This window comes from Polyodon spathula, chromosome 3 (genome assembly GCF_017654505.1).
Source record: "Polyodon spathula isolate WHYD16114869_AA chromosome 3, ASM1765450v1, whole genome shotgun sequence".
In the NCBI taxonomy this organism is placed as follows: domain Eukaryota; kingdom Metazoa; phylum Chordata; class Actinopteri; order Acipenseriformes; family Polyodontidae; genus Polyodon; species Polyodon spathula.
In genome coordinates, this window is record NC_054536.1 from 29,751,601 (window position 1) to 29,772,436 (window position 20,836).

General features: G+C 37.0%; 1 protein-coding gene across 2 annotated transcripts in view; it reads left to right on the forward strand.

Moving 5' to 3' along the window:
- The window catches only part of LOC121312954 (transmembrane protein 245-like), a 38,424-nt gene extending 23,595 nt beyond the window's left edge, over positions 1–14,829 (forward strand). For both annotated transcript variants that reach the window (XM_041244963.1, XM_041244964.1), the window contains 5 exons: positions 851–996; positions 3,586–3,686; positions 8,608–8,782; positions 9,991–10,185; positions 11,245–14,829. In XM_041244963.1, coding sequence (XP_041100897.1) covers positions 851–996; positions 3,586–3,686; positions 8,608–8,782; positions 9,991–10,185; positions 11,245–11,290 — 663 coding nt within the window. In that variant the 3' untranslated portion in view covers positions 11,291–14,829. The remainder of the gene's footprint in view (positions 1–850; positions 997–3,585; positions 3,687–8,607; positions 8,783–9,990; positions 10,186–11,244) is intronic.
- The last annotated feature ends 6,007 nt before the right edge of the window (positions 14,830–20,836 follow it).

Genomic DNA, 20,836 nt, shown 5'->3' on the forward strand with positions numbered 1-20,836 from the left:
AGGAGGTTTATTTATTAGTTTTACTAAAAAGTATTAACACACACACACACACACACACACACACACACACACACACACACACACACACCACTCATGGCCTAGTAGGATGGGTTGGTAAACTTAACGTCCATCAGTCCATAAAGTCCATCACCTCTGGAGGCTGGGTTCAAATCCAAGAAAGTTACAAAAAGACCCTGTTGGTATTATTCATCAGTATATGATTATTTGACTGTATTTGTGGATTTTGTTTTATGTAAGATTTTATTAACTTTTTTTGCATTGTTTTCTTCTGTCTATTTTATATACATGTGCCCTCATAAACCATTAACAGTCAGGATCCAGAAAAGCAGTGACAATTTAATGTAAACACAGACTTCCTTGCTGAAGCTGTATGACTTTGTTTTTAAAAAAAGGCTATTGCTGAAACAAAAATTGGTTTTACATGTTCTGAGATTTTCTCTTTTCTCCCTCTTTCTCTCTGACTTTGTTTCTCTCCCCCTCTGTTCTCTTTCCTATACTACATTAAAAACACAATAATATGATGATAGATCTTCACTCCCGAACAACCAAAACAATGCAACATTACATCGGAAATTAGAAATCGCTAAACCTTCTGATGTCTTCTTGCTGCCCCCCAGTGGTAGTAAAAAGCATAGCGGGTTTTAAATGTACTGACATGAAACCCAGGCTCAGGACAAGGATCATAGAAACACAGCGGTATGTCTTTTGGTTATTATTAACCAGCGTGTGTAGGAGAACTACGGTGCGGTTTGATAATCATACAAGCTGCCTTGTACTGTATGTTAATGTGATTTGAGTACTGTAATGTGTGTGTTTCTTTTTCTGGTAGGTGATTTTCTTGACCACGCTGTTTTACCTGCTGAGCTCCAGTGGTGAATACTATAAACCTGTGAAATGGGTGATCAGCCTGACGCCACTGTCCCAGCCAGGACCCTCCTCCAATATAGTCGGTCAGTCTGTGGAGGAAGCTATACGGTGAGTGCAGTGCAGTGTACAGCCTCCTTTCTTCTGTCAGTTTAGTGTTGACCCCGCTCCACCTCAACTTAATACAAATTCTGATGAAGATTGAGAGATGAAATCGCAGTTAAGGATGTGTCTTATCTTGTGTACAGATGTCATGTGGTATACAGAACATACGACACAATTGTAAAGGAAAAAAAAAACAACAGCACTTTGGTAGCTTTAATAGTAGTTCGTGAGTGTGCAGGGTGTCTTGTAATACAATACCAATTATTGTAAACATCAAAAACAAGGGAAAGGCAGTACAAAAAACATGAAGCTACTTACTATTGAAATTATTGTTATACTAAATTAAAACAAATCTCACCATCTAACCTGTACTGTAAAACTTTTTTTTTTAAATCCATGATACACCCCGCCTTCAATTTTAAAAGACTAGCTCTTAGCACTTTTATTTCATGCTTTTTTTCCTATCCGAACTCCAGTGTGATAACCTTGCCCGATCTTTATTCCCATGTGTGTTTCATCATTGATTAAAATCAAGTTTATGAACTCACTAATCATTAGCTTGACATTCACTTTTAATAAGACAGGGAAGTCATTAATGTTGGAGCAACCGCGCACATGTTTAATTAAACTGCTCTCCGCATGATCTGTTTGTGACAGCTGTGGACTGGAATAGAACTCATGTCAGCTAGAAAAGAAAGTCCTTTAAAAAATAAATCTATAATCACAAGATTATAGTTGTTTACGTGTGGTATAAACAGAAAACACAATTGTGGTAAATTAGAAAAGCAGTTTTAAAATATGGTTTTACAAAACAGTACGTTCACAAATAGAACACCAGATGTGATTTATTAACATTGTTTTTAAAGTGACGACTAGTCGACCTGATTGATTATGTTTGACACTGTTCCACACTCTCAAAATAATATTAGTTCTACCACTAGTGTGTAGTTTTGTCCAAACTTTCAATGCTCAACATAATGAATTGTATTTTATTTGCTTTAGAAATGTACAGTAATTGGGGTTTCAGTTTCAAATGATTTGGTGTTAAAAGCTTAGGTAATCCGGGCCTTAGAATTTTTCATGTCTATTCAGATATTAGTAAGATTAAGTATTGATCACATTCATCTGACTCGCTTTTTTTCCGGAGCTGCTGATCTAGACATACCTCTCAGCATGGTAATGGACAGATTCAACAGGGCTGTGTTCTGTGGTAGCCTAATTTAATTATTCCTTGCATGCTGAAGCAATAGCTTTATTGTTATTGAGAGTGTGTATTTCAAACTGACTGCTCTCGTGGTATCAAATGCAATTTCCATTTATCAACGTTCATCTTTGTATAAACTGGCATTCATTTAATATTTATAATGTGTTCTGTTGGGCGCAAGATCTCAATCTTAAAATGATTTGCCACAGAGCAACTGTGCGGAGAAGATAACGTCTAAGCAAATCAGGGAGAGCTGGTAGAGACAGACAGTTTGAAGGCAAGCTGCTCTTCTGCAGCAATGGCAGCTCTGTGTTTTTTGATTAACCTTGTTTTTTGCCAGTCTGACTGGGTGTGATTTTACAGTATATTACACTCATCGTTGCCACCTATTTTGAGAATTGTTACTGTGCAGCATGGTGCAAACTTGAGGTCTAACAGATGAGGTCTGTGCATGAGATCATTTTTAATATCCGTTATGCATTCAGAATCAAACTAGGTGATAATTAAGCACAACTATAGACTTGCAATCAATCCAAAAGTTAAAATTCAAACTACAGCATACACATCCTACTTAAAAGCCAAACACATGATCCTGCATCCTTAATGTTGAAACTTAATTGTTGAAGAAAATAAAGCTAGAATAGGCGTTAATTCGTGTCATTCTGTTCACACACACACACACTTGCATATATTCTGTGCATTTTATTATAGATTTAGTTCACATAGCTTGTTTTAGTGGTCCCTGTGCTCCTGGTGATATTGTCAGAACTGGTGACGAGCACAAGGTTGGATGTGCTTACAGCTACCAGAATTTAAGGGACAAATGTTTTTTTTTTTTTTTTTTTTTGTAAACCAGTCTTTCTTAATCCAACATAACCTCATCTTGAACCAGCATTCCAGTCTTTTGAACCGCTCTGTCCAGTTGAAAACCAGTGCTGGTCAGAGCTGAGGATCGCAGATCAATGTTGAATTTTAGGACGGTGGTATTTAGATCTGCCACTTTTTAGATCATGAAAATAGACTCCTTTGAATTGTAGGAGGCTGTGTGGTCCAGTGGTTAAAGAAATGGTTCAAATCCCAGCTCAGCCACTGACTCACTGGGTGACCCTGAGCAAGTCACTTCACTCCTTGGGCTCCGTCTTTTGGGTGAAACGTTGTTGTAAGTGACTGCTGTTGATGCATAGTTCACACACCCTAGTCTTGTATCTTGTAAAGCACTTTGTGATGGTGGTCCACTATGAAAGGCGCTATATAAAAATTAAGTTGTTTATTATTATTATTATTATTATTATTATTAGCTCTGGGGCTTAGCAGTTCAGTTCTAGTTTTGAGTTGGGTAAATATTTTATTTGACTTCCCTGGTGTATTTTGCTTTCATTTCTTTGTTCTAGAGGTGTGTTTGACGCTTCCCTGAAGATGGCTGGCTTCTATGGACTGTACACATGGCTTACACACACTGTATTTGGAATCAACATTGTCTTCATTCCATCAGGTGAGCGGAAGTAGTGCCAACCAATTCTTTAAAATCCATTCCCTCAGTTCTAACTAGCTTTATGAACATTATTACTGGTCCTGGCTTAATTGTGCTCAGAATATTTACTGTTACGTGATTCAGGATATGCAAATATTTCTGATCCAGCGCATCCTGGTACCTCAGCTGTGCATGAGTCGGATTGCAGCTACACTATTGGACTACCAGGACCAAGAAGCAGTAGCGGTCTGTGGGATATTTACATATTCCAAACTGAAGCATAAAATACAAAGAAAAGAATCAAAAGGTCTTCACGGTGGGCCAGTGATACAGTAGTGTTGCTTGTGCTAATAATATTTTGAATCCATTCAGAAGGAGAAATCAAGAGAGACAAGGAGAGAAACAAGGCTTTGAAACTCTTAAAACAGAACTATTGTGAATAATTGTAGCGTTGCAGTATGACTTACGTAAAGAGTAAGTAGCAGGGTCCCAAAAAATATAGCGCTACACGTCCCTGTTTAAATAACGTACCTGTAATTCCTTTTCATTGTTAACATCTTGACAACTCGTTACACTTATAACTTTAAAGTCTGTTCCAGAGTGTCCGATCTAGTGCTCTGGAGTTTGAGATCTGTTCTCTAAATCACTGCAGGAAGAGTGATAAGGTTTAATAAGGTTCACAATGCATGCTTACCATTGTTATTTAAATACTTCTTTAGGGTATTAAAGAGTGTATAGACATATAAATTACATATTTCCCTTAGTCATTCTGTGTATACCAGACCTTTATTTCATTTCTAAACAGACTTTAAAAAAATAAAAATAAAACATAAGTTAATGTTGAAACATGACTTAAAGGGTTGTTAGTAACTCCAGATAAGGTTTTGGGTCATTTGAGTAATTTACTCTCCAATTATTTTAGGTGACTAAAATGCAATATTATCTTGAAGTAAAAAAAAAAAATCTAAAAATCCAGAATCTCTCTAAACCCAGAATATTGTATTTATTATATAGATTTACCTTCTAATAATTTTGGTTGACAGACAGGTAAATTGGTAGGTTAGGTTGAGGAAGAATTAGACAGTGCCGAGAAATCCTCAAGAATCCAGTCATTTATTTAATAGTTAAAGACCCAGATTTATTGGTCACAGGTTTCAGGCAATTCCCAGGCAAGCTACAATTACATTTCCCGGTATTTCTGTGATCCATTTTCTAGCTACCACTTGCAGTATATTCACAATTGACCACTGAGATGCCAAAAACCAACCAAGTACAAGAAACTTGATAACATGTGAACTCAAGCAAAATTGCTATGCGTATTTTTTACACATGAAATTTAAATATCGTACAAAACTCCTATTTTTTCAATGTGTGAAACACCCAGTACACCACTTGTCTGAAGCACTGGGACCAAGTATTGTCAAAACACTTACATACGTGTGCGAGTACAGTATTAGAAAGTTCATAATAAATTCATTGTCCGAAGCCTAAATTTGAGATATAAAAAGTTGCAACAGGATCAGAGAATTAAAATGCAATAGTCCCTAGTTTAAAGCACAATGACTAATGCAAATGGAAACATGCAAGCAGCTTGGCTGTAGGAAAATGCACGTTATTCATTGTTCTAAGTAGTTTCTTTCCAGTTTTAGACTTTTTTATCCAAGGGGGTCAGAAAAGTAATTTGGTGGCTGGTATTCTTTTTATCTGCACCATGGAACAAGTCTGTAGAACTCTTATCCCGTTCCTAGTATCAGAATGTGGCTGCAGCTGGTTCAGTCTGCAACCGGACATTACACATGCACCTATTTTATAATTGCTATTTATAAATTATTCACAAACCTATAATATTCCCCTGACCGTATAATATATTCACAGCCTTAATGTTCAAACTGCATCATTTTTTTTTCTCTGTAGTCTTGAGATTTAAAACCTGCCTCTCACATCCTTTGCATTGGACGCTTATTAGGTAACTTCCACCATGTGTGCGAGTTGGAGAGATCGAATTCTGTCAGCCCACAATCCTAATTGGGGCTGACAAAGTCTCAATTGAAATTGATCTGACCTTCGATCTCTGTTCATGGAAATTAAAGAATCTGATTTAAGTCGATCCCAGTGGCAGGTAAATGTGGCTTCCATCATCCAAAACCCTCAATTATTGATGGAGTATCTTCTTAGTCAATGGGAATTTACACACAGCAGGAAATTCAGTTCACGTGTAAAAACAGGCCATCATCGACCAGTTGCATACACCCTTTTAAAATGCAGTGAATCTGGGGTTCTTGAGTTTGAGGTCAGGGGACAGTTTATTTCAGCAGGAAGTGTCTGTGTAAAACAGTGCCAATCAGAGTCAATCAAATTATAAAACACCTCAAACACTCCTATCTGGACCATTGGGATAAAAACACTAAAACGCAAAACAAACTGGAGTGCTGTTGAGCCTTAAACAGAAATTACACCCTGGCAGAATACCTGGTCAGGGTGAATGACACAAAGCAGAGGCAGATCCAAATACAGGAAAGAGAGTAAGGGAGAAAGGGAGGGTGAAAGAGGGAAGGGAGGAGAGGGAGAAAGGGAGGATGAAAGAGGGAAGGGAGGAGAGGGTGAAAGAGGGAAGGGAAGAGAGGGAGAAAGGGGAGGGTGAAAGAGGGAAGGGAGGGTGGAAGGGAGGAGAGGAGAAAGGGAGAGTGAAAGAGGGAAGGGAGGAGAGGGAGAGTGAAAGAGGGAAGGGAGGAGAGGGAGAGTGAAAGAGGGAAGGGAGGAGAGGGAGAAAGTTGGGGTGAAAGAGGGAAGGGAGGAGAGGGAGAAAGGGAGGGTGAAAGAGGGAAGGGAGGAGAGGGAGAGTGAAAGAGGGAAGGGAGGAGAGGGAGAAAGGGAGAGTGAAAGAGGGAAGGGAGGAGAGGGAGAAAGTTGGGGTGAAAGAGGGAAGGGAGGGTGAAAGAGAGGAAGAGAGAAAGGGAAGAAGGAAAGAGGACGAAAGGGAAAAGGGTGATGGAAGAGGAGAGAGAAAGGGGAGGTGAAAGAAGTTAGAAAGGGAAATGTTTTAGTAATGTTTAATGTTTTGTAATGTTTGATAAACATTGCTTTGGCAAAACTATTCTTGTCATGCCAATAAAGCTTATTGATTTGAATTGTAAGGCGATACACTTGCACACATGGCTGCTGTTGTGTTAAAAAAAAAAAAAAAAAAAAGCAATGATATCTGCTTGAAAGCAACTGAAATATTTATAACAAGGTAGAGCCAGTTTGCATTACGCTTAAGAGAAATCTTAATTAACATTTTTAAAAATCTAGTGCTATGCATGGACAGTCACAGTACATACTTTTACTTAGTAATACTGTACTGACAAGAATTCTGTTGCACGTCTTTGTAATTAGAGGTGGTTTTGTCCCTAATATAAGGTCCTTTATTGTTTTTACTGGCAGCAAGGCTTAGTGTTTCAGTCCTAACGATGCAATAACCCTACTAGGTAATGCTTATGTTTAGCTGTACATGTTATAATTATTTGGTATAAAATATATATATATATATATATATATATATATATATATATATAGATATATATATATATACACACACACACACACACACACACACACACACACACACACCACACACACACACATACATCATGCATGTGTGTATCTGTCCTCAGACTGCCATTTGAGCTCATACTTTGTATGTATGTCGAGTATGTTTTTTGAGAATTAGTAGTTTCCTGCTCCCGTAAAAAAAAAATACATACAAAGATTGGTATGTAGCGTTTTTGATATTATTCTGTAAGTTGTCCACAATACCTAATTTACTGCACATTTAAACCACATTATTGCATCTACAGTCATGTTTTCAAATTGTTATAATCATGTGAATAGGGTAATAGTAGCTTCACATGCCATGTCTATTACTGGAGCAAAAAATATACTCAATATATATGTGAAATACGAGCTGAAATGGCAGTCTAATGATAGATACACACATGCATGGCATAGCTATTGATTGGTTATTAACATGTAGATAAACTTCAGCAAATGGTTAATTGCACAATAATTAAATACTTATTTATGACACTCAAAAATTGATTTGCCTTTGTATGATGTCTTCAGTCATTCGGAGTGGATTTTATTGCAGTTACTCAAATACTGGGTGTTTTACATTTTTTACAAGTCTATGTTAAGGTGCTTTCACCCAAGTTTAGGAGCTGCTCTTTAGTTCTAGTTGCATGTAAACTATAGGCTAGTGATCTAGCCTACATTACAGATGTCAATGGCACACAACTAGAAGGGACTAACAGTCAAAGAACATTAACAGTTGTTATCAGTTGTTTAAAACAAAATACATAATATTTGTGTAATTGCTATAAGAATTATTGCAAACATCATATAGGTAAAGCAACAATCAAATGTATTATGAAGCTACTTACTCTTTAGTTTTCCAAAAATTAAAACAGTTTTCAGTTACAATATGATTGATGTAAGTGTTTACTACATTCTTCCAGAATACCTTTCTGTGCACTCCAGCTTGTTAAAAACCAGATCTGGTTAGTGCTCTTATTTGCTCACCAGAGGTAACATAAGGTGCAAAAACACAAGCTTCCTCCCCCTTGGTGTTGCTGTAACTGACATGGTTATAATTGTGACCTTCAGTACAAGCTTACATGAATCAAAAACAGGGGTGTTAATTAAGTTAACTTGTAATTAACATAAATTTTCCAGCACCTGCAGGTACCACGTATGTTAACATAAAAATTAAGATGCTGTAGCAGGATCGCGTCAGAAAGGAGACTCAGTCAAAAAAGCTGCAGTGAAAGCACAATTTTTAACATTCTTTGTCATACCCGTGCTTTCCCTTGTTTTCACAATGCTAGTTCTGTAACAGAAGAAACAGGTCTGATCCTTTGTCTCCAGCAGTGGAGATGGTACCGAGCTGCCTGTGTTTGTGTTTCAGCCATGGCTGCTATCCTGGGAGCTGTTCCTTTCCTGGGGACGTACTGGGCAGCGTTGCCGGCAGTCTTGGACCTGTGGCTCGCACAGGGAGAGAGTGTCAAAGCTGTGCTGCTTCTGGTCTTCCATCTGTTACCAACCTACTTTGTGGACACGGCCATCTACTCCGATATATCTGGGTAAGCATAATGCAGCGTGTTGGACAGGAGCCACAGTCACAACGGACCCAAGAGAACTGTGTTTACAAGAGGCAGAATCAGTCAATCCGTTGTTACTGCTGTACAATAAAACCACTCCCCCACATCTAAAGAACTGGCATTTGGATGTTTTGTAATTGTAGTGTTTAACCTTTCTCTTAGATGTGTATCATGTTCTTTGTCTATCTGAAGGGCTCTGTGAGTTATCTTGCTCCAGTACTGAAAAGCATTCCCAAAAATTCAAGCTTTTTGACCTTTTGACTTTATAGGCTCCATTTGCTCTATAGTAAAATATAGTATGATATAACATGGCGTGGGGGGTCATAGTTTTACACGTCTTTTTGGAATGAGGAAATTAAAGACAAAGCTTTGAGAATCTGCATTTAAGAGTTTAGGTCAATTTAGCTAAAGCCAGCTATTAATCCTGCTAAATATCGAAGTAAAAGATCAACTAGTCGGACAATTTCAGCTAGTGCCTTCATTAGTGACTTTCTGTTTTTCTGCTTGATTCAGTGTCTTACAAATTTGACATTGAAGCAGCAGAAAACAACAAAAAAAAAGCAATTTGAAGGTGATTAAGGCTAATTGTAGTACTGTTAGAAGTGGTCTTTTTAGGAAAAGCAATGTTTTAAAGCAGGTTAGATGAGAGGTGTGCCCTCCATGCTGTGTTTCAGAAGTGAATACCTCTGCATGGAATTCTCCAGCATATGGCACGGTTATTATTTCATGCTTGGTGTTTTCCGGCCTCTCTGTGGGAGCTGTCTGGTTGGAGGTACGAGAGTCGCTAAACACAACTCTCGCTCCAGGCCGTCTCCCAGAATTTAATTGTCCAGAAACCAGGGAGCTCTTTTAATACTGAGACTGTTGGGTTTGACCCTCAAACATGGAGTGTTACCACTGAGGTTTAACACTCTTGTACCAGGAGAATATAAAGTCCAGGGCTTTGCTGTAGGCCAAATGATCTAGTTGCTGTTTTCACAAAGCTTGCATATATGTCTAGTGGACTTCTGACTGCTGCTGCTGCTGCAATTTTGATAATATTGTATGTATGGGATTGCTGCAGCTGCCTCTTCTTAATTGGCACACTCAAGCTGCCCCTTGAAAAAATTACGTTCAGTTTACAACTCAGTTTCTGTTCCCTGCTGGACAGGGTTTAAGTAATCTGTGTTTGTTCTTGTTGATTCTGTCAGCGGAGGGCACCCCTATCTGACGGGTCTGGCGGTGGCGGGAGGAGCCTACTACCTGGGCCTGGAAGGAGCGATCATGGGGCCGATCCTGCTCTGCATCCTGGTGGTGGCCTCCAATATCTACAGCGCCATGCTTATGAGCCCAAGCAGCTCCCAGGCCACCCCAGTGCAGGCAGCCTGGCCTCTGAGCACACACAGGTAAGACAGGGAGACAAACAGCAGGGCCACTAGGGACAGTTGATCAGGGGAAATTTAAATTGTGGATTATCACGTTTTTCCAATACACCCCTCAATTCTTCAGTTAGAGGAAGTCCATGGAAAATAGAAATTGAATTTAGTATGTATGAGAGCTGATGAAAACTTCATGGAAGGGAATCGTCAGGAGACCCAATTAAGTCAATTATTAATTCTGTTGCTGGAAGTTCTTCCTTGATTTTTCTAGATGCTAATTTTAAAATGCCTGCAAGCGTTTAGGTGTTTCAGAAATACAGGAGTACTGGGAACCCCAAAGCCATAATGTATCTCATAAATGGGTCTGTAGGAATACTAACTTACTTTAAAATGCTGTATTGCTTGTACAACAGTGTTGAATAAAATAATTTGTGTTTCATGAATATTTGAGTAGGCTAACAGTTTGTAACCTTTAATAGTTTTGTACGGCTCAAAATAGATTAGTTTGCAAATTATTTTTAATGAATGTGCTATTAAAACCAAACACAGTTTGAAATGCATGCCACCGCAAGGACAAAATGCCCACAACATTATACATTTACAATCCCCTTAGCAAATTTTTTTCTGGAAGGAAAAAACACCAAATAGAGAACTACAGCTATGGCCAAAAGTTTTAGCTTTTTGCTTCATAAAGTAAAGTGAAACTTGCTGAATAATATTACATTAACATACTGAATTACATACTTACCACTTTGCAGTTTTCCATATACCTGCAACCTGCAATGCCCTTGAACACGAACATCTGCTAGAGACCCTTTTTAAAATAGCGCTGTCCTTCAGGTCTTCTGAACTGTTGAGAGGATAGCTGAGGTGAGGGAACATAAATACAGCAATTGGTCACAACAAATATATAAAAAAGGAGGCTGTCAGTTTGTAAGAGGGTGTTGGAGATTCAATTTTATCCTTCAAGTTCTGATCCAAAGACAAACGGACAAGAACATAGAGAGTAAGAAATGAAAGACATCAAAGCTTATCATGCTGCCTGCTTTCAGGAAGTAAGAAGTGAATTTTTGTTGTGTGTTTCAGGGGGTTTACAGAGAGTCCTGACGACCCAAAGGAAGACACAGACTGAGGGGAGGAAGGGAAGGAAGCCACGACATGCTTTGTGTGCCGGCTGCCCGTGGCTCCTACACTGCAACATGCCAAATGAGTGGACAGCGAGCAGGCGTTTCTTTTCACAGCCTTACACTTAGTCCTTTGCACTTAGTCTGTCAAGCAGACAAGCCTGCCTCATGTCATTTTGCACAAAACCCATCAGGGCTCTCCTGCCGCTCCTGTAGTGGGGAGCCAGGGTGCTCGGCTGTCTCTTTATGTAAACCTGTAGTTGCAGAGTAACCTTATAAGGCGAGGCAACTTTCTTTCAGTCAGTTTTAGAGGCTGCAGAAGCTTTCTAAGATTGTTTTTTTTTTTCTTTTGAGTTAAAATCCTTGCATTCTGAAACCTCAAGTACTGTTCAGCGTACAGCCTTTAAAAAGGCAGTCTTGCAAAAAAAATGCAGTCAGAAACCTATTTTTTGTAATTTTGTTTTGTTACGGTAGATAACAAAGCCTACAATATGTTTAAGATAGTTCCATGTGTAATATTGTTCATTTGAAACCGTGTCTCTTAAGCGCCCTATGACATGGTCCTGTTATAGTTACATTTACATTTCAGTTCTGCTAACCTTTCCCTTTAAGTAGGGCTGTTGTTTTAATGTTTTTTTCAAATTGTTGGTTATAACTCGTAATATATTTAATAGATTTTTAAATTATTATTATTTTAAACATGAAAGGCATAAGTCAAGGGGTAAAGGGTGAAAATAACAGATTTTATATTTTAAATATAAATAGTGGGTGGGTAACTAACCACAGAATTGTTTCCATCTTTTGCAAGAAACATTTACTCTGTTGACGCACAGCACTGAACACCGTATAGTATGTGCTTTAAGAAAGTACAAAGATTCACTAAGCTTTTGTATGCTTCTGTAAAAACTACTTGTGTAGACTTCCAATTAAGAGATAAGGTTTATTCGGTGTGTCCTAGTGGAGTAGTCAATCAAGCATTATTGAAATAGCTAGTGTGGTTGTTTGGTACTGCTGGCGCAATGTGTTTGTTTGAGACTACAATGTTACTGCAATTTAAAATTTGAATATGTCAACCACATTTATTACACCAGTCCCCTAAGGTCTCAAGTGGTGTTAGAATTTGTTCTTTTTTTTTTTTTTCTAAAGTGATTCAGACGGTACTCTGTTGCTCAGCTGTTTTTTTAAACTACAGTGCTGTGGGTTTCATGCAATTCCAAGATGAAGGTCTGATAAGGTAGTGTATCAGTTATTATATTAAGCAGGTATACAGCTTTGACTATTATATCAACGCATATTCCTACTAGCAGCCATTGCCTAACTGGCAGTTGAACTCTGTAACTCTCATTTCACATTCAAGAAAAATAAGTTTAAAAAAATCTATATTATTATGTATTATTTCTGGTCAGTGACTTGTATTAAGTGAGGGCTTGACATTCTTTGTGTCAATTGGTATGTCTGTGATCTGCACCAGGTTCCTGCTAGAATAAGAAAGAGCTTTATGATGTTAGTCAGATGTTTTCCTTTGCTAGGCTTCAAATCCAGATTCTCTGTTCCCTACGTTGATGCATACCAATGTGTACAGTGCCCCACATTCTTTTAGCAGATGCAATTGTTGTGAATGGTTGTTTACCGCAGTGTTGAACAGGAAAGGCATTTTTTCACTTTTTTTTTTTATAATGAAAATGACATCATCTCTGATCAAGTTAAGAAAATAGCTGCTGTCTTTTGAATGTAACAAAAAATGTGATGGTTTGTCAACTCATTTACCATGCTTTCTAAACCGCTTTTACTCTTTACATTGATTTTGTATATCAAACTCTACCTAGTTTAAGGATTCATTTATAAATGATCTAATAATGTGTTACAGGTTTTAATATGAGTAAATAAGGAATTACAGTTGATTACTGTGGCATTTTAATTATACAGGACCTGTGTAACGCTTTGTCACAGTCTCATAAACCTGTTTATGTAGTCTGTTATTATCATTATTAATAGCTGCCTAATTATAGCATTCTTTTATAACACATTATTTTTGATTGTTTACAATGAATCCTTCAGCTTGAGTTGTACTGATTTGAACTGACAATGACAAGATATGATAACAAACAGTGGCATGTAATTTACAGGACAAACAATATGGAACATGACATCCAAGGACTTTTAAAGTGTTGCAGCATAAAGGTTCTTACAGTAACGTACGTGACGTGTGACACATGGAGTATATTGTATGCACATAACAATGTCTTGCACAGATTGTATTGCAGTATTATCATTAATGATGCTGACTGCTTTATTTTAAGGAGTAGTCGTTTACAGTAGAGGAAAATACTGTCATTTTTAGAATTTCACATAGGATATGTAAAGAATTTTTTTTTTGCTATTTAGCACCAACACTACAAAATAACTATTTGTAATCATCTGTTGTATTTCATTAAAAAAAAAAAATAAATCAGGGTCCTTAATTTAAATCAGTGTTGCTACCATAGCTATACTTTATAACTGCCCTAATTTTTATTTAATCTAGACCTTAGCTATGTAAATGGCAGTGCCATACTTTTGATTGAATTCAGTAATAAAATACCAAAATAATGTCAATGAAAAATAAAATATTTGGAGAAAAGGGCAAAAACCCCATATGCACGTTTACATACACATTTTCGCAGTATTTTTGTTTCATTTGTGTTGTTTTGCCCATGGTTATACTGTACATCCCGTGCTCAACCATGATAAACTGCATTTGTTTGTCTTTTACAATTCTTTAGCATTTTACAGAAGACGCTCGAGAAAAAAATATTTTAGTATGACTACATTTACCACGATTCAGTGTGCTTTTACGATGCTCTTTCACATTTAGCCACAGTTAACTTTTATTCAGGGAAATGGATAAAAAATGAGGAAACAAAGGAAGATAAAAACTGGACAATATGTTAAGGAGTTAAGATGTGTATATGAAAGCAATAACACACAACAGGGTGTTAAAAGAAATGCCCAATATCTGCACATCAAGGCAAAGCCAAGAGCCCTTAAACAGGTAGGTGTGCAGATTTCTGATCATATTTGAAGACCCTGGGATGTGTCATTGGTTGTCAATGGAGTCAGACGGTGATTCTGAAAGTTCCAAGCTGTGTGGGTATGGTGACATATCTGCACAGTTTGGGACACCACTAAGATGTCTAGAATACAGTACTGAGCTGCCTGGAAATGTTCAAGATCAGCTTAGAAATGACTGATTGGTTTGAACACAGCAAGAATATCAAGTAAAACAGATGTTATATGTTTTTTTTTTTTTTTGCAAAATGAACCTACAATATAAAACATGTGCAATACATGTAAAAGTGGTTGGTGTTAAAAAGTAACTAATCCATAGTGTCTATAGCATTACTCAACCCGTTACATTATGCATATAAAGTATATTACCTACATGCAGTTGAAAAGCAGAGGGGAAATATCATTATCAAAAAGGCTTGTGTCTCGACGTGTATGACAGCGTGTTCAAGTTCCCGCCAATATCCAGCAACTTCACACAGCCATTGAAGAGGAGTGGGACAACATTCCACAGGCCACAATCAACAGCCTGATCAACTCTATGCGAAGGAGATGTGTTGCACTGCTTGAGGCAAATGGTGGTCACACCAGATACTGACTGATTTTCTGATCCACGCCCATACCTTTCTTATTTTTTTTTTTAAGGTATCTGTGACCAACAGATGCATATCTGTATTCGCAGTTATGTGAAATCAATAGATTAGGGCCTAATGAATTTATTTCAATTAACTGATTTCCTTATATGAACTGTAACTCAGTAAAATCTTTGAAATTGTTGCATGTTGCGTTTATATTTTTGTTCAGTGTAAACATGCCTTTAAAAAAAAACAACAAAAAAAAAGTGCCAAAATATTTAGTTTGTTGTCGACTTTCACCCTGTGTGGAGTTTTGTCTGACTGGAGTTAGAAATAGTAAATAAAAATAATAGTGAGAGTCAATGAGAAGTCCCCACAAGTATAGGAATACAAACATGTGTGTGTGTTTGAAGGTTTTGGATAATTATACTTGTATTTGTAAAAATGTGCACAGCTTCATATAAACTTCCATCTTGCAGGCACACCATATTTCTGATTGTTCAAAGCTAAGAGGGATACATATTTACTGAGACACCCTCCTCACAAGCAAACAATTCTAATGTCAAAGCGCCTTGGATAGTATAAAGTCTTTTTATGTATTTGACCTCAGAAACGCCTCTGCTGAGTGATACTGAACCTGGACTGTGACGAACGTGATGAAGCTGAAGTGACATCAGGACCGTGATATCATAGTTTAAACCGCTTGGAACTGACTCTGTACAAATTCAAATTTTAATTATTCGTTTCTTGTCAATGTCCTACATTTTGTGACAGTTAAATTGGATTTGTAACCTTAACGAGAAAAATGCAGTATGCTCTAACAGACACATGCTTTGATCTTAACCTGTATCTTGAAAAAATGCTACTTTGCGCAAGTGCTGGGACAAACATGGGTTTTAAATATTCAACTATTCTTTAATACTGCACAAGTTTACTTTTGTTTTACAGCTGAAAACTGACAGTTGAAAAAAAAAAACCTCAGGAGTAAAAGAAACCCCATTCCACTTTAAATAAACTTTTTTTAAACTGTTCTGTGCAGTTGAAAGTATGTTATTTACTGTAAAACTTCAAATAATTGCCAGGACTCAAATAATTGCCTGTTTCCAATACGCGCCAGGTCTGCTGTCATTCCCATTGAAGCTGATGAAGATGAGTTTAAGTGACAGCGATGAAAGTGACTCTCAGAATTACTAAATAATGATCATAGAAAATGTAATTTAAGGTAGGCCTTACGAAATGTTATTAAAAGTTAGTAGGCCAGATACAAACCTCTTGGTGTATTATTGTATTTGAACATGTTTTGTTAATGTACAAGTTTGAGATTAATAATAAATTTTTCGATAAGGATGCTTTTATTGTTCTTTTAAAAAGAAAATCATTTTAGAAGTTCATATTATTATTGTTGTTGTGCTGTAAGCGTAGTCTACACGCCTGTGTTCTGATATCTACAGGGCTGTGTTCTGATATCTACAGGGCTGTGTTCTGATAGCTACACGTCTGTTTTCTGATATCTACACGCCTGTGTTCTGATATCTACATGCCTGTGTTCTGATATCTACAGGGCTGTCTTAGTGGATTTAGTAGTAGTTTTTTTTTTTCAGTTTAACACCCCCAAAACAAAAGGGGGTGCTAACAAAAACTGGCAACTAATTTAACGAAAAAAACGGTTCAAAGATCTGTTAATTATATATTCAAAACAAGGGGGGTGGGGTACAGAGCATGCCACCCAGAGCCCACTGGTCGAGAAAGGCCGACATGTCGCCAGCGGACTCAGCGTGGGCGTGCTCTAAATTAACCCTGGACCGGACCAGGGACCTGAACATGGCTCCGCAGTCAAAGAGACCCTCCCCAATGATCTTACGCTTCCTGGTCTTGTAGCTGGCCAGTCTAGTAAGAGCCAGGAGCAGATTCACCAGGTGGCCTCTCGCCTTGGTGGTCCTATTTAAATGTCTAAAAAGGACGTCAACTCCAGCCGTCAATGCGACGACTGGAGAAAAAAAAATCAAATTAGCATTCTCGTAAAAGAGGATGCTAAATAAATAGGCATTTAACTACATTAACTGAACAAAAAACGTCAAAAGACTGCAAATTAAATGCCAACAGAAAAAGGGGGACTGGTGCAGAGCACGCCACCCAGAGCCCACTGGTCGACGTGTCGCCAGCCAACTCCACGTGAGCTCCGGGAACGGACTAGGGCCCTGAACATGGCTCCGCAGTCAAAGAGACCCTCCCCAATGATCGTACGCTTCCTGGTCTTGCAGATGGCCAGTCTAGCAAGAGCCAGGAGCAGATTCACCAGGTGGCCTCTCGCCTTGGTGGCCGTAGTAGTATTAGTATTAACAATAGTAGATGTAATTCCGTCTTTACATACAAATTTCTGCTTGTTCATCTTCCAACGTTTTGCACACCATGTCCTTGTTAACCAGTGCATATAAAAAGACTAATAATAATTTCGCTTTATACTTGAGGGTGTACAATACAATGTCATTTTGTTATAAACCAAAATTGATACTTAGTTCACACTGACACCCAACCTTTTAGCAAAGTTGCTGGAATGTCTAAATTGAGTTACTAGTACAAGGTTGTGTTTTAGCAGCTTCTCTAGACTGCATGAAGCTAGTGATCATAAATGATGGTTTCAAATTTTCTCCGGTCTTCAATAAGCGCTGGGTCTGCTGGAAAATATTGTAAATAAACGCTAGAGGCATTTAATTGGTTTTATGGTATATCAGATATAATTCATTTATTGGCTTCAATGAATCTTTATGCATTGGTTTTCTTTCCTGACATATTTTTGGTACATTAATAAATTCTATTATGTTCTGTTCATTTTTGCCACTAAATACATCGCAAGCAGTGTTTATTTGAAAAGTCCCAGCATTGTTTTGTGCCCAAGTATGTCTCACTCGTTCAATGTAAGGCGTGGGAGCAGTGATATGATTCTGTTTACATCCAAATATTTGAAACTCCTGTTTAAGACTCTTTAATTGCGGTTATGGAAATTGAAATTGTGGATTATCACGTTTTTTCCAATAAACGCCTCAATTCTTCAGTCAGAGGAAGTCCATGGAAAGTAGAAATTGAATTTAGTGTGTACGAGAGTTGATGAAAACATAATGGAAGGGAATCGCCAGGAGACCCGATTATCTCAATTATTAATTCTGTTGCTGGAAGTTCTTCTTGATTTTTCTAGATGCTAATTTTAAAATGCCTGCAAGCGTTTAGGTGTTTCAGAAATACAGGAGTACTGGGAACCCCAAAGCCATAATGTATCTCATAAATGGGTCTGTAGAAATACTAACTTACTTTAAAATGCTTTATTGCTTGTACAACAGTGTTGAATAAAATAATTTGTGTTTCATGAATATTTGAGTAGACTAACAGTTTGTAACCTTTGATAGTTTTGTACGGCTCAAAATAGATTAGTTTGCAAATTATTTTTAATGAATGTGCTATTAACACCGAGGAGAGGTCACCCTTATTATTGTGCAAAGGGGTGGGAAAAGACTAAATCACCCAAAAGTTTTTTTTTTTTGTTTGTTTTTTTTTTACAGGAAATGTTAACGCAAACATAATAAAATAGTTTACTGCAATAAACGTTAGCTTTTTTTTTTTTTTTAGTGTGGACAGCAGTCAAGACAAAGATTAGCATCCTATACTGAAAACATCCAATACATTGTGAATCCCCGAGAGTCTCCCCTGGTAAAGGTAATTTCGAGTGATGTGTCATACGGTCAGGGGAATGCCGGGGTCTTTGAAGGTCTCCTGTGGTAAAAGCACGCCGCGTGGTGGGCAGGGTGAGTCATACAGTCAAGGGTCACAGGTTTGCATCCTTAATGGCCAGGCACCTGGTGAATTGACCTTGCGAAGAAAATTTAAAATTGTTAATACAATTCCTATAAATAGATAGGTCTAACTTTTAAAAACCAGAAAGTCCTTCTGTGTTTTTAAGTGATCTAAAACCCCACGTTCCTGACAATCTTTCAAGGCAACAACACCTTTGGAAATATGTGAGGCTTAAGTGGATTGAGAGAATTGCAGTTGTGTGGTCAGCCAAATATGACTTTGTTAAGAACATTTAGATCGTTATGAGAATCGAGCACTGAGCTTCTAACAAAATGTTTCACACCTCCGACAACAAAAACCAAGCGTCGAGACATCGTGACTACGAATGGGAATTCTATGAGAGATCTGGTCAAAAACAATAACACTGCCATCTAGTGGACGATATAGATGGTTCAGTTTGGAATTAAATTAACATTGTTAAAATGTGTTAACTTTTATAAAAAAACAGTATTCTTGTGAACTCGGAAATGTACAACACTTAAAATATACAACACTTAAAATAAAGTGTTGTACACAGTGTTGTACACTTAAAAAGTGTACAACACTTAAAATATAATGTATCAAAAGCCTTATTTAAATCACTAAAAATAAAATTATTTATCATTCTGGAAATTGATTAAAATTGAATTAATTCACTAGAATGTTGTGATACCTGAAAGAATATTTTTGATATTGCATTATGTGAAATCACTTCAGGAAAATAAAAATGTTATTATTAAGTAAAAATGAATAACTTAAGAAAAAGTTATTACAGAAAATAATATTTTTAACAGTGCATTTAAGCATAATTTACAATCTCTTTGTTTGAATGAAAATGGGAGTTATCATTCTGATGAACTTATTATGTCATTGATTTGCCAATGGAATGATTAGGAGAGTCGATCAATTGAAAGACAATACTCTAAGAGACACACCTATGCTCAAATCCTATAAAAATTCAAAACACAGGACATGAAAGATCTTAATATAACTGTCCCTGGATCTCATCAAAACAGTAAGACTTCCTGGTTCTTGGTGCGTGTTTTCCTGTGCTGGAGTGAGCTCAAAAAGATCCATTGAAACTCAGTGAACTCAAAAAACTGCAAATTTCTTTCTTTTCAATTATACAGAAATTTTTCATCAATCAAGTTGACTCAACGCACTGCAAGAAATCACTTTTCTGACTTCAAATAACTACACACATGCTATTGTGTAATGTACATGTGTGTGTGTGTATGTATATATATATATATATTATCGATCTTGTTGGGTGGTACTAAAAGGAAGATCCGGAAGATGAATGATTGGGATGATTGCCCCCCCTTCACTAGATGGCAATGCTTAGTTTTTGTCACATACAAAAGAACACGACAAATCACTGTTTTCTAACTGTATTTAGATTGCACCTGGTATTACAAAAATATGTATTAGGGAAGAAGACCAACATACACTGTCTAGTTACTCAGGTCACAGTTTTAAAACAGTGATCAGAGTCACTAGACAGTGTTTATTGACCATTTTTCCTCATTAAAGTGAGAGATATAGCCATCTATCCATTAACAGTAGACAGTTGTACAACTGTTTGTGTAACTACACAGTGTTTGCCATATAGGCTTATACCCAAATATATTTTATTACCCATGTTAACAGTGTATCTTGGCAGTAAATAATAATAATAATAATAATAATAATAATAATAATAATAATAATAATAATAAGTGCGTTGAGTCAACTCAATTGATTATTATAATAATATTTTCTTATTATTATTATTATTAATATTATTATTATTATTTTCCCACTGCAGACTGTATTTGTAACAGCATTTCTCCAGAAAATGTATATTGAACTGCATAGAAGAATTTATTGCGGTGGCCCCTAGTGTCTATCAGAGTAATTATAGGCAATCATCCCATCTTCCCGATCTTCCTTTTAGTACCACCCTGTTCATAAACTCTTGATGATGCTTAAATAGTAACCCTATTTGCAATGCATTAAACATGTTAATTGCTTGATGCAACTTGCTTAAATTACTTTAGAAGATTTCAATACCATTCGTAAATGTATTTAGCTTATTTCATGATAAAATGTGCTTTAAATGAACTGTTT